The following is a 12,500-nucleotide window of genomic DNA, read 5'->3' on the forward strand; positions in this document are numbered from 1 at the left end:
TAACACCATTCTGGAGGAGCCATATGAAAAATGCATCAGGGGTGACAGGGCTAAATTTGAATACGGTGTTAGAGGGAATACACAACACAGCCACACGGGCAGGGACAAGCATCATGGGGGCACACACACACACACACACACACACACACACACACACACACACACACACACACACACACACAGTACATCAACACACAGTAAAATGCAAACACTTACATACGCACTCAGACAATATATACACACACACAGACACACACAGACACACACAGACACACACACACACACACACACATATATAAGCGCACACACACACACACACAATACACGCACGCACGCGCACACACACACACACACACACACACACACACACACACACACACACACACGCCTGCCTGCATACGAACACACAGATGCTCACAGAATAATTTGGTCGTGCCCTGATAGAGATTTACTCCAGCTGTTGCGAGACAAAGGTCCCAATCAGGCCTTTTGGCTGTCCGATTTAATGCCTGCTGAGAAATTCAGGCCCCCACTCACAGAGAAAAAAAAATAATAAAATGGGGAAAAAAAACTGCCCGACCTAAGGGCTGATTAAAACAGGTGACCCGGAAAAAGCAGACTCACGTGGAGAGACTAATTTCAATAACAAACAGATGGATGCTTTCAATGAGGGGGTGGGGTGAGGGTGGGGGTGCATATGGGTGTAGTATGGGTGAAGCAATACAATCAAAGAAAAAGCTGTAGAGAGAGAGAGAGAGAGAGAGAGAGAGAGAGAGAGAGAGAGAGAGAGAGAGAGAGAGAGAGAGAGAGAGAGAGAGGTACAACGGAATGGCAAATAGCAAACTACAAACGCATAAAATGAAAACCACAAAGGGATCTAAGCATGTGTTGGCTCCCATGAAGGACAATAAACATAAACTAAACTAAAAGAGCACAAGAGTCCTCTCCCGCCAACATTAAATACACATTACAGTTGGCAGCTCGTTAGTCTATTCGACAAAATGGAGCGTACTGATTTCGCGGCAAAAATCAATAGTCGAGTGGACGCACTGTCTATCAGCTGCGGGCATAAACTAAGCACGGACAGGCAGAGGAAATGAGGGTGTACGCATCAACAAATTAGAGGCGCAGTCGCATTCAGACACACAGCGGTTGCCCGTTTTTTCCTGTACGCTGAAGTGGCTAAAAGCTGCTTGGAAAGCGCTATAATGACAGCTAAATAGGGAGCTCTCATACAGAGCACTTTAATGGCAAACAGAAGAGCAGAGAGGCCTTTCAGACATAGAGCTTCAATATGTGCCAGGCATGAAATGTATAGGGGGCTATTGGCTGGATGGACCACGTATTTAGGGGATTTCAAAGAGCGCCGCGGTCTTTCATTGACCACGTTTGTAGTGCATAAAGCAATCTCGCGCTGCACACACACACACACACACACACACACACACACACACACAAACACACACACACCACCACCACCATCAGCCATACTAAATCACCAGTCAGCATACAAAATGCACTTTTTCTACATCAATAAATCATAATACACTTCATGAAGCCGACTGCAGTCTGTGCAGATGATCAGCACTCGCTCCCGAGAACGGCTACCGACGTCATGCGCCTCCCATCCACTGCTTCAACATGGCCGCTGGAACCATGCAAAGTCTCCAGCAAAGTCTTAGTGTCCCGGGGCCAGTGGTGTAGGAGAACATGTAGTGTGTGAGTGTTTATGACTGTGTGTGTGTGTGTGTGTGTGTGTGGGGGGGGGGGGGGGGGGTTGGGGCTTACCTTCGCAGACGGGGCAACACTCGCCGGGCACGGTGACCGGGTGGAGGCAGCTGTGCCCGCAGGCGGCCGCCACGCAGCGGGCATCGCCGCTCACGCACTGGCAGAAGGTGCAGTCGTCCTCGCGCCAGTGGTCGCCGTGCGCCAGGATCTGCCCGTTGACGTAGCAGCCGGCGAAGTTGAGCACCGGGTAGATGGGGTCTGGAGGAGGAGGAGCACGGGTGGGTGTGTGACGGAGAGGGTGATGGAGGTGATGGAGGAGGGGGAAGGATAGAAGGGAGAGAAAGAGAACAAACACACAGACTATTGAGTTATTATTGTGGTACAACTGGACCAATAGAATAGAACTGAGGAGGAGATGAAAGGAGACTGAGACTCAAGAGAGAGCAATAGAGAAGGAGCGATAAAGAAGGGAGATATAGAGAGAGGAAAAGATAGAGAGAGCAATAGAGAGAGAGAGAGAGAGAGAGAGAGAGAGAGAGAGAGAGAGAGAGAGAGAGAGTAAGATAGTGGAGGTAGAGAAACAAGAGAGCCATTACATGTTTATGTCTTTGTTTATGGTTCTTGGCTGACTTACAGTGACATAAATAAACATCACATTAACATTAAAATTAACAGCGACAGAGAAAATGTGTGCCAACCTGCCTGCACATGTGTACTGTACTGTAAGTGTGTGCGTTTGTGTCTGTGAGTGGGTACATGCCATGCTGGATCTCAATGTGAGGACAGCCTTTCTCTGCTCATGCAGGCTTTTCTATGTGCCCACTGTGCATGTGTGTGTGTGTGTGTATGTGTATGTGTGAGAGAGAGAGATAGTGTGTGTGTGTGTGTGTGTGTGTGTGTGTGTGTGTGTGTGTGTGTGTGTGTGAGTGGACTGCCTACTGCTGTGTGCGAGGCTGACTGGCAGCCTGATGGATTGCTCTGATTACAGAAAACAGCTACATCATGGACGTGTCAGAATGGCGCAAGAAACCACTGACTGAAGGAATCATTTAAGATGGAGTCTCCACCCCCCCCCCCTTCAGAAATACCCTGAAGGTGACTGCTGTCTGTTTGCACCATAGAGAACACCATGACACGCACATCCTGTTAATGACCAGAAACTACTTCATGTCTTGACTTTTCCCTCCTTTGTTTTCTCTCTCTCTCTCTCTCTCTCTCTCACTCTTTCCAGGCATACAAGGCTGAAAAGCACACACAGACAGAAACAAGTTTGGAGACCCGGACAAAGACTCAAAGTCAAGTTTCCCTTTGGTCTTTACAATGCAAGACTTTTGGTAGCTTATTCCACCTCACGTCGATATGTTGTCATTGATTTCTGAGAACATATGCACGGGCTGCTGTTGCGGAGTCTGCAGCAATGACACTGCCGCTCTGAGCCCCAACTGTAAAGATGTTTCTGGTCGATAAGAAGCTGAGTAGTGTTTAGCTGCTGACTGCAATGCATCGGCTTCCATCGCTGTAAATAAGGCAGACAGTGAGACTAAGTTTCCTCCCCACCGAGTTATGTTGTCCTTCATCTTGTGAGCCGGGGAACTTAAATCATCGGCGTAATGTATTTAGAGATGGATAAGTGGAAATGGATAACAATCAATATTCTTGCTGATGTGTGGGAATAGTTTCTTTCACCCCATAATCTATGGGGTCACGGACGAACATATGTCTTTTTTAAAGGCAGAAATACTGTAGATATTACATGCCTGTCCTTCAGTCACGACTGCTGCAAAAGATTTCTGTGTGTTTGTATCTGTCTGAGGAATCACTGTAAACAACCTAATCTAGGGTTGATAGTGTGCTCACACATGGATAGCAGTATTTAGCATAGGTATTTGAGAGTGTAGATATATGTGTGTGTGTGTGTGTGTGTGTGTGTGTGTGTGTGTGTGTGTGTGTGTGTGTGTACCTTCACACACGGGGCAGCATTCGCCCTCGGGGACGTAGTAGCGCTCGCAGTGGAGGATGCCGCACTGGGCAGTGAAGCAGACGGACACGCCCCCCTGGCAGCGGCAGAAGCGACAGGCGTCCATGCGGAACATGTCCCCATCCTGGTACTCTATCCCGTTGAAGGTGCACGCCGGCTTGGTCTCTGGAGAGAGCGGAGCGAAGCAAGTAGAGAGGTTAAGCGAGTCTTTACATACAGTTCATACATACGGTAGCCTCCATTGTCAAGTCAAGGACCAAACTCCCATTCATTTAGGGAGAAATAAAACGTGTGCACTCTCTCTCTCTCTCTCTCACACACACACACACACACACACACACACACACACACACACACACACACACAAAAAGCAGATTCCAGCTCACATGGGGAACACATTGTGTGATGCCTGGCTTATTATCGAGTGATCTATTGCAGGAATACCAATCCCAAGACAACGGCATGCCATGGTCATTAGAATGGCATTACAGCATTGAATCATATTTCATTGACCTTAAGTGCACTGCATGCATCATATCACCGTAGCAGCGTCCAAACTGACCATGGCAGCACTGCGCTGACCTTAGGAAGTGAGGTACAATTCACTCATTAAGGACTTCCTGTCTCACTCCATTTGGTCAGTAATTATTCCCCCAGTGGCTGTTATTTACTGTTGAGAACTCTTTGAGTCATGTGTATTACTCATAAAAGATAGACAGACACACAAGCTCTCTCTCTCTCTCTCTCTCTCTCTCTCTTGCTCTCTCTCTCTCTCTTACACACACACACACACACACACACACACAGAGACTGGAATGATCTGTGCAAAGCGTATGAACTGTTTTTGGCACAGCTGATTCATATGAGGTCTTCCAGCAGGAGACACATTTACACAAACTGATCCTTCCTGGTCACCATGGAAACGCAAGGTGCAAAGGAGAAAGAAAAAAAGAAAACACCTTTTGAGTAGACACTGGTTTGGATGCCTACGGTTATGTGTCAGCCGGCAGTGTGTTCTCCCGCTCTCAAGGGAAGACTCATTTGTTGATTCCAAGAACCAGTCCGCTTATTTATGCAGGATTGGACTTGGAAGAATGCAGCCTGAGGAGCGATTGGAAAAATTCCCGCAATCAGTCAGTCCCCGACAAAAGCAAAATAATGTTTTTTTTTAACATTTGAAAACCTCTGCACAGGATAAACAGAGATAAAAATGAAGGACAGAGATTCCGTCCGAGTTTGTAGATTTGTCGAGTAGCAACTTGTTTTTCGCCCGGTCTCCAGCTTGGGGTTGACACACACGGCGATGTCAGAAGAACACTACTCGAGCTGTGGCGCACGGAAGATTTCCATTTCCTCCTCGACTACGCCGGTCTCCTCCTCATCGCGCGCGGCAGCCTCAAACTCCTCGGCGAGGCCACGCCACGCGCCGACCTTGGAGAGCCGCTCACGTTTGCACCAGCTGAAAAGCCCGCAGTCGAAAAAGACACAACGGCCTTCGATTCAGTGAATTAAAAAGACAGAATCCATCAGGGAGGAGAGGGGGAAGAGGGGGGGGGGGAGAGAAAAAGAGAGAGCGAGAGAATAAAAAGAAAGACATGCCTTCAGAGCATTGGCTTCCTTTGTGCAGACAATTACCCCGGGGGTCTAGACGGCCAGCGCTAAAGCCAGGTCTTTAATTCCAACTGCTAATTCTGTCAATTAGCCGCGGTTCAGCGAATTACACAGCGAGGCGAGGGCGACCGCACTGCCGACGCCGTGGCGACCAAAGGCGGGTGCCAACGAGGGATGTGGTCCCAATTCCCCCCCCCCCCCCCCCTTAATCAAAGAGTCCTCTAGCCTCCCGCCTTAGGCTCCGTGCGTGTTTTCCTGCGGCTAATTGGAGACGCTCAGACCCTGTGCATGTGACGGAGGCGCCGCCACCCCCGCGAGAGGAGATCGCCGACTGACAGCTGTGCTGAAACGCTAAATGTTTCACACAATCACGTCGCGAGATGCTTTTTTTCTCCTTTCTCTCATCTATTCTGAACCGCCACAGATCCCATTCCGGATCATCCCTCGTGTTGTTTTATGTTGTGACATGTTTTCGGCGTGATTTTCACGGGTGGCGTCAACAGCGCCCTGCGAGACGTCCCCCCGCTTGATGAGCTGTGACAGCCTCAGTGTCCCCTCATACTAACAGCACATCACTGTCTTCTGAAACCAGAAAAAATGGACTCCCTCCATCAACGGGTCGTCACGCAGTGTAACCCGCGCAGCGGGCTTACAGAAACGCGCCGACCGTCATATTAGAAACCGTACGGTGACGACAGAGAGAAACAACCGGGGAGATTCGAACAGCGGCAAGACAAGCTCTCAGACAACCTATCGATCCCAAGGCGGCCTTAACGTCGGCAGTGGCCTTAAGACGAGCACCGAGGTGATTAACGCTCATCCATCTCGGGAGAAAGGCCAGGCGCGAGCCGGAAGGCCAGGTGTCCTTTAATTCGCTAATAATCAAGATGAATCCATGTGCGGAATCACACCACGTCCCATTTCCCGGTGCAGTAGCCTCACATTTTCCCCGGACAAACGGAGCTGACAGACTGGTCAAACGTGGAATGAATCACAGCATATAAAGAACGGATTTGTGCCGGCCGTCAAACTGTTTGACTTGGGCTCGGGCTCCTTATTAAAGGAGGGAAATGGAATGAATTTGGAGGAAGGGGGAGAGAGAGGGATGAGAATACTGAGAGGAAAGGAGAGAAGAGGAGATGGGCCACATTTCTCCAGGGGAGTTTTGGCCACCTTTCCCTGATTTGTTCTTACTTTCCCGCCCCCAATCTCCACTCTCTCTTCCTTTCTCTCTCTCTCTCTCTCTCTCTCTCACTCTCTCGCTACGTCTTGGAGGCAATTTCTCTATCTCTCCATGATTTCTTTCATTTTCTTCTTCTACCCTCTTGATATCCCTTGTTTCGCTCCATTGCCACTTAATCTTTCTTTTTCCCAGTCCCCCCCTCCCTGATATCTTTCCTACCCCATCTCTCTATTCCCTCTCTTCCATCCTCAACTACACCTATCGGTCTGCCTCTTCCGCTTGCTTTCTTTTCTATCCACTCGTTTGCCACTCATCCCTTTAATCCCTTGCTTTTCTCACCTCCATTTTCTGTTGTCACTTCCCATCTATTTTCTCTCTCTCTCTTCTCTATCGCTCATCTCTGATGTCTCCATAAAGCACATTTAATTGGCTGTGTGTATGAAATGCGCAATATAAATAAACCTCCCTAATGCCAAACATGTTCAGTTCAGTTGAATTCAATCCAATCCAATTCAATTCAATCCAATTGTATTCAACTCAAATCAATTCAATTCAATTCAGTCCAATTGTATTCAACTCAAATCAATTCAATTCAGTTCAAGGGAGGTCAAGCACAATTCCGATTCTGACAAAGCAGCTTGTCTCCAGAAGTCATTAACAAAGATTCATTTATTCCAACTGACAAAAAGAGACGCCGAACAAAAAGAGCAGGGCTAATTTAATGCCCCAAGCGCATACACGCATACACACATACAGTACACACACACACACACACACACACACACACACACACACACACACACACACACACACACACACACACACACACACACACACACACACACACACACACACACACACACACGCGCGCGCGTGCGCGCGGTCTGCCGTCTCTTTGCACCACGTGGGCGTCCGGCTGCCGCTTCACAAGACAACTCATCATCACCAGAGTGCTTCCTCTCTCCCTCTCCTTCCTTCCATCCATCCATCCATCCATCCATCCATCTCTCTCTCTCCCTCTGCACATCCCCCTCTCTCTCCCGCTAGCTCCCGGGTGGTCGTCTGTTAATTAGCGGCGTCCTGCAGCGGAGCCAGCGGTGCCCGCGGGGGCCCGAGGGTGGACTGGGCCGGGGCGGCGCTGGGGCTGGGGCTCCTGGGCACTGCAGCGCGGGCCCCCGACTCATTACCGGCGGGCGTGAGCGATGACTGAGGCCGCCTCCGCTCTGGAGCCTCCCCGCACACACACACACACGCTACATGCTGGGGCCCCGAGACGCAGCGCTCTCCTGTGACTCTCCTTTATAAATGAGGCGGTTATCAGCAGACATCCTCACACACGCACACACACACACACACACACGCACACACACACAGACACACACACAAATATACACGCACAGACACACACACACACACACACACACACACACACACACACACACACACACACACACGTGCACACACAAACAAATACACACATACGTTGAGCAGAACACACATGAGTGCCTTCTAACTCCCAAGGTCCCGTGCTGTTCGCTCTAAATGGCATCAAGGACAATGACAGGCTGTCTGTCTTTAGGGTGGACAGCCTGAAAATTGTTTTTCTTTCTTCTATTTTCTTTATCTTCTCTTTCTATTCCTCCTTTCCCTTCCTTTTCCCCCCCATCCGCGTGACCCCTTGAAAGAGCACATCTGTTGCTCACTGACGTCAGTCCAAATCATCACGGAGCATCCTCCACTCCTCCTTCTCCTCCTCCTCTTCTTCTTCTTTTTCTTCATCATCTTCTTCTCTCTCTTTCTCTCCAGTCACACAAAAGAGTTTCCTTCCTTCCTTCCTGTTCCATCCCACACATGTTTAATTCCCAAGTCGGCTATTTTGCCCGTTGGCCCTGACATCACCGTTAACAAACATGACCGATCGGTCCCGGGCCCCGGGTGGAGAAGGGTGGAGAAGGGTGCGGACTCCGCCAGGGCCAGTTAAGGCAGCTGCAAACAGGCCATTCTTCACCCACTGATGTGTCCGGCCAAACGGGGAGCCTGGGCGTTTGCAAAACAGTATGTGCATTGTAACTTCATTTCGTAATCCAATTTTCCCAACCATCAGTCTCGATAAACGTCAGCCTTTGTCTTAGCCTTTGCATGAATCGCTCAGCTTCAGAGACGAGAGGGGGGGGGGGGGGGGGGGGGAAAGAGGGGGGTCATTTTTGAATTCATCTCCTTTTTTTTGCGTAGAGCATTTTTTTTTGTTTGGTTTTTGTTTTGCCCTGTTTGTCCGTTGAAAGGATGTGATGATTGCAGTGTGTGGTTTGGGTGTCTGTCGTGTTTGAAATGTTTCCACGGCGCTCCTCTGAAGCAAGATGTTCTCAACGAGCTAATTAATGCGACAAAACTAATACTAATTAATTACAACGCGATACAAAAAGTGTCTCCTTTTCAGCGGGCTGGTGTTTTTATTGTCAGGTCTCCTTCGTGATCAAGTCGAAGCACAATCTAGCACACTGTTGACAACATACAGCATGTTAATTGAACGGAGCTGAAATCTTCATTCAGGGACACGTCATTGGCGAGTGTCTAAAGCTCAATCCAAATTGACAGCCTCTCCTGCTAGGTTAGCGCTAATGACCTGTCAGTTTTGGCCTCGTATCAGAAATATCGGAACATGATTTCGCTTCACGAACTAAATGAAGGCGTTTCACTCAGAGGTGTCACTCTAGGCATGACTCTCATGAAATGAGTTTCACTCTGCTACAGTATCTTACTGCTGGAGTTTCCAGATCTCAGGAAACTGTAACTATTGCTATTTGTTGGTGTGAGCTACCTGGTGTTTTCCGCCCAGGCTCTGTTGACGTCTGCCACTGTCACTGACTGTGACGAGGCTGAATCGTCTTCCTCCACAATGTACCACAATGCCAAGACACTAGGGCACGACTCAATATTCTTATGCCTATAATGCCTGGCGTTAAACAGATCAGGTACATAGATAAAATAAAATCAGCGTCTGTATGTGTGCACTTTGATGTGTGTGTGTGTGTGTGTGCGTGTGTGTGAGGGAGTGTGACTGTATGCGTGTCTACTTGCATCGCTCCCTTTGGGCCACTGAAGCGCTGTGATCTCTGGGAAGCCAATTCTCAGGCAGAGATCACACTCCCCGACTGCCTCTCTGAACAGCATCCATTGCCGAGGATTAACCAGGAAGTCGCTCTATTGTCTTCAAATGGAAAGGGAAAGAAAAGTCTTGGAAAAGACGTGGAACTTGTTCCAGAATGCTGCAACATTGTTCCCCCCTTGCTTGCTCGCTGTGTTGACGCTTTTCGCTCTGTTTTGTTCCCTTCTCAAGGCTTAGACGACTGCCTGCAAAACCCTGGCGTGACAAAACACCAAGCCATTCAATGTGTCTTCCAAAATATAAGAGAGGGGCCTCCAAAAGCCACAAAAGGCTTCTAAGAGCAAAACAAATATGAAACCCGAGAATTTTTTTTTGGGGGGAAGCAAAGCGTGCCTAGCTACTTGAGAAACCCTAGCGAAAAATGTCCCTTCTCTCAAAGGAGCTCGAGATTGGCAGGCACAGAAGCAACAAGATTTTCCCACATGACCGAAAATACAACAAAAGCACACTACATCAAATTGTGTACCTAAGACAACACAAAAGGCATCTTTGTGTTTTCCCCTAAAAAAGACAATAGACTGTTTCAGTGTTGTGTGTGTGTGTGTGTATGTGTTCAGAGGGGAGCTCCGAGAGCGAGTAGATAATTATGGTGGGGTGTGCGAGTAGTGGGACACAAGACTCCTGAGAAGGTAGGTGCCCACAACACACCCCCCCCCCACCCCACAAGCACACACACACACACACACACACCCTCCTCAACCCACTCCGCCTTTCTCATCACCAGCCCCGGGGCCGAGGAATTGGTCGGCCCTGATGGATGACGCCAGCCGTGCCTTCCGAGGGCTCAGCCGTAATCCCACAAAGCTCGGTCCGACCCAGCCAGACGGCAGGGCTCCAGCACCGCTCCCTCTCTCCCTCCTTCTCTCTCTCTCTCTCTCTCTCTCTCTCCGGTGCTCTTTCTCTATCTCCCCACACAAGCACAAGGCTCCTAATTAAAGTGGGCCAGGGACAAAAGCACCTTCATGGACACCTCCATAGACTCCTGCCAGGCGCCGCCGCGGCTTCGCTGATGTCTGGGTTTCAGGTGAAGACAATCAGGTGACATCAATCAGGACCACTCAGGCAAACACCTGTGTGGCCCAATGGCCAGGAGGGCCATTTAATGGTGTGTGTGTGTGTGTGTGTGTGTGTGTGTTTCAGACAGAAGGAGCTTGAAGCTGAGAGCCGGAGTTGATTATTTCAGGGGCAAAGGAGTTGGCCCTTTTTCATATATCTGGTTTTAGAGCCCAGTTCTTCAGTACCTCCAGGCTCCTTGGCCGTATGCATTTCAATGCAGCATTTGCACACACACACACACACACACACACACACGGACACACGCACACACACTCGACAAATACAGGTATTCCTTGGCCCATTCTAATGCCCGATTCTCTCATTTATGCACGAGGCAAGAGCTCAATATCCTCGACCGACTCAACGCGTGCTTGTCAATCAGGCGAAAAACGACAGCTGTTGCCATGGCGATGATAATCGCATGTGTGTGGCGGCCTCATTTTTGCGCCGTGACCCTGGGGCAATCGCCACAAATCTGTGCCAAATCTCCCACTCAGAGTGCCCGAGGGGACCAACAGCCTTTTAATGGCCAGCCTAACCACTCACGCTACGTAAACACACACACACACACACACACACACACACACACACACACACACACACACACACACACACAGCCTAGACACACATATGTGCTTGAAGCTTACCAATGTCCTTGGTCTGAAGAGATGTACACACATGAACACACATGGAAATATGTACACATTAAGTATGTAAGGACACACACACGTGCACGCGCCCACACACACACACACACACACACACACACACACACACACACAGAGAGAGAGAGAAAAGCCTGCTGTTCAAGAAACACATGCTCCCTCTCCAGGGACACATGAAGAGCACACCAACACCATTGTGCTTCCTGGAAACATCGTCACATTCCCTTTAAACACACACACACCCACGCTGTCAGGAATAGCTCATATACTGAACTCTCAAGGGACAAACGCAGACACTCACTCGCTGTCTCCAAATGAAAGTCATGCCTTCACCCTGTGTGCACACACCCTTCAGCATTCACACAGGCCCAAGCACATGCTTAGATACAGTACAGTGGCCTGTGGAAGGAGAGGTTCTTGTTTACCCTTTACAAAATAAATCATGGAAAGACACACACACACACACACACACACACACACACACACACACACACACACACACACACACACACACACACACACACACACACACACACACACACACACACACACACACACACACACACACACACACACACACACACACACACACACACACACACACATAGATCTCGCACACACACACACATACTGTAGACAGCATTTGGATGGAATCAAAGCTAAACACAACAAGATGCGTTTTGACATATAGTCTAGCCAGTAAATGATAAGTGACGACAGGCATTCAGTTGCAAATCATTGCGGAGTGGTTTAACTAATGTCAGTGCGTGTGATACATGAAAGATACACTGGGGAAAAGACTAGCTGATGACGTTATCCAAAGTGACTTACAAATGAGGGCTAACGTCCAAGCTATAATGCCAAGGAGACCTTAGGGACAAACAGGAAATGAGGATTGCAGGTTCTGCCTCTGAGGATTTCATACTGTACAACAATTAAGGCCAGTTCCACCTTAGAGAACTTCTGTTAATGTTCTCTTCAGATTGTCCTCTAGGCCTCTGGAATTGTACCATTTACTGCGTACAGGAACCACAAGATCCCGGCAGAACTAACAAGGGGCACAGTTCTATCCCTCTTGCCACCAAACAAAACGCGATTAGCACGACGCTAACG

At 49.0% G+C, this 12,500-nt stretch overlaps 1 protein-coding gene across 1 annotated transcript in view; it reads right to left on the minus strand.

Annotated features, from left to right (window-relative positions):
• crim1 (cysteine rich transmembrane BMP regulator 1 (chordin-like)) overlaps positions 1-12,500 on the minus strand; it is a 108,474-nt gene that overhangs the window by 30,360 nt on the left and 65,614 nt on the right. Inside the window, exons 6-7 of the mRNA XM_062522289.1 lie at positions 3,689-3,871; positions 1,789-1,986 (exon numbers count right to left, since the gene is read on the minus strand). Of these exons, the coding sequence (XP_062378273.1) occupies positions 1,789-1,986; positions 3,689-3,871 (381 nt within the window). The remainder of the gene's footprint in view (positions 1-1,788; positions 1,987-3,688; positions 3,872-12,500) is intronic.

This window comes from Sardina pilchardus, chromosome 20 (assembly GCF_963854185.1).
Source record: "Sardina pilchardus chromosome 20, fSarPil1.1, whole genome shotgun sequence".
Classification (NCBI taxonomy): domain Eukaryota; kingdom Metazoa; phylum Chordata; class Actinopteri; order Clupeiformes; family Clupeidae; genus Sardina; species Sardina pilchardus.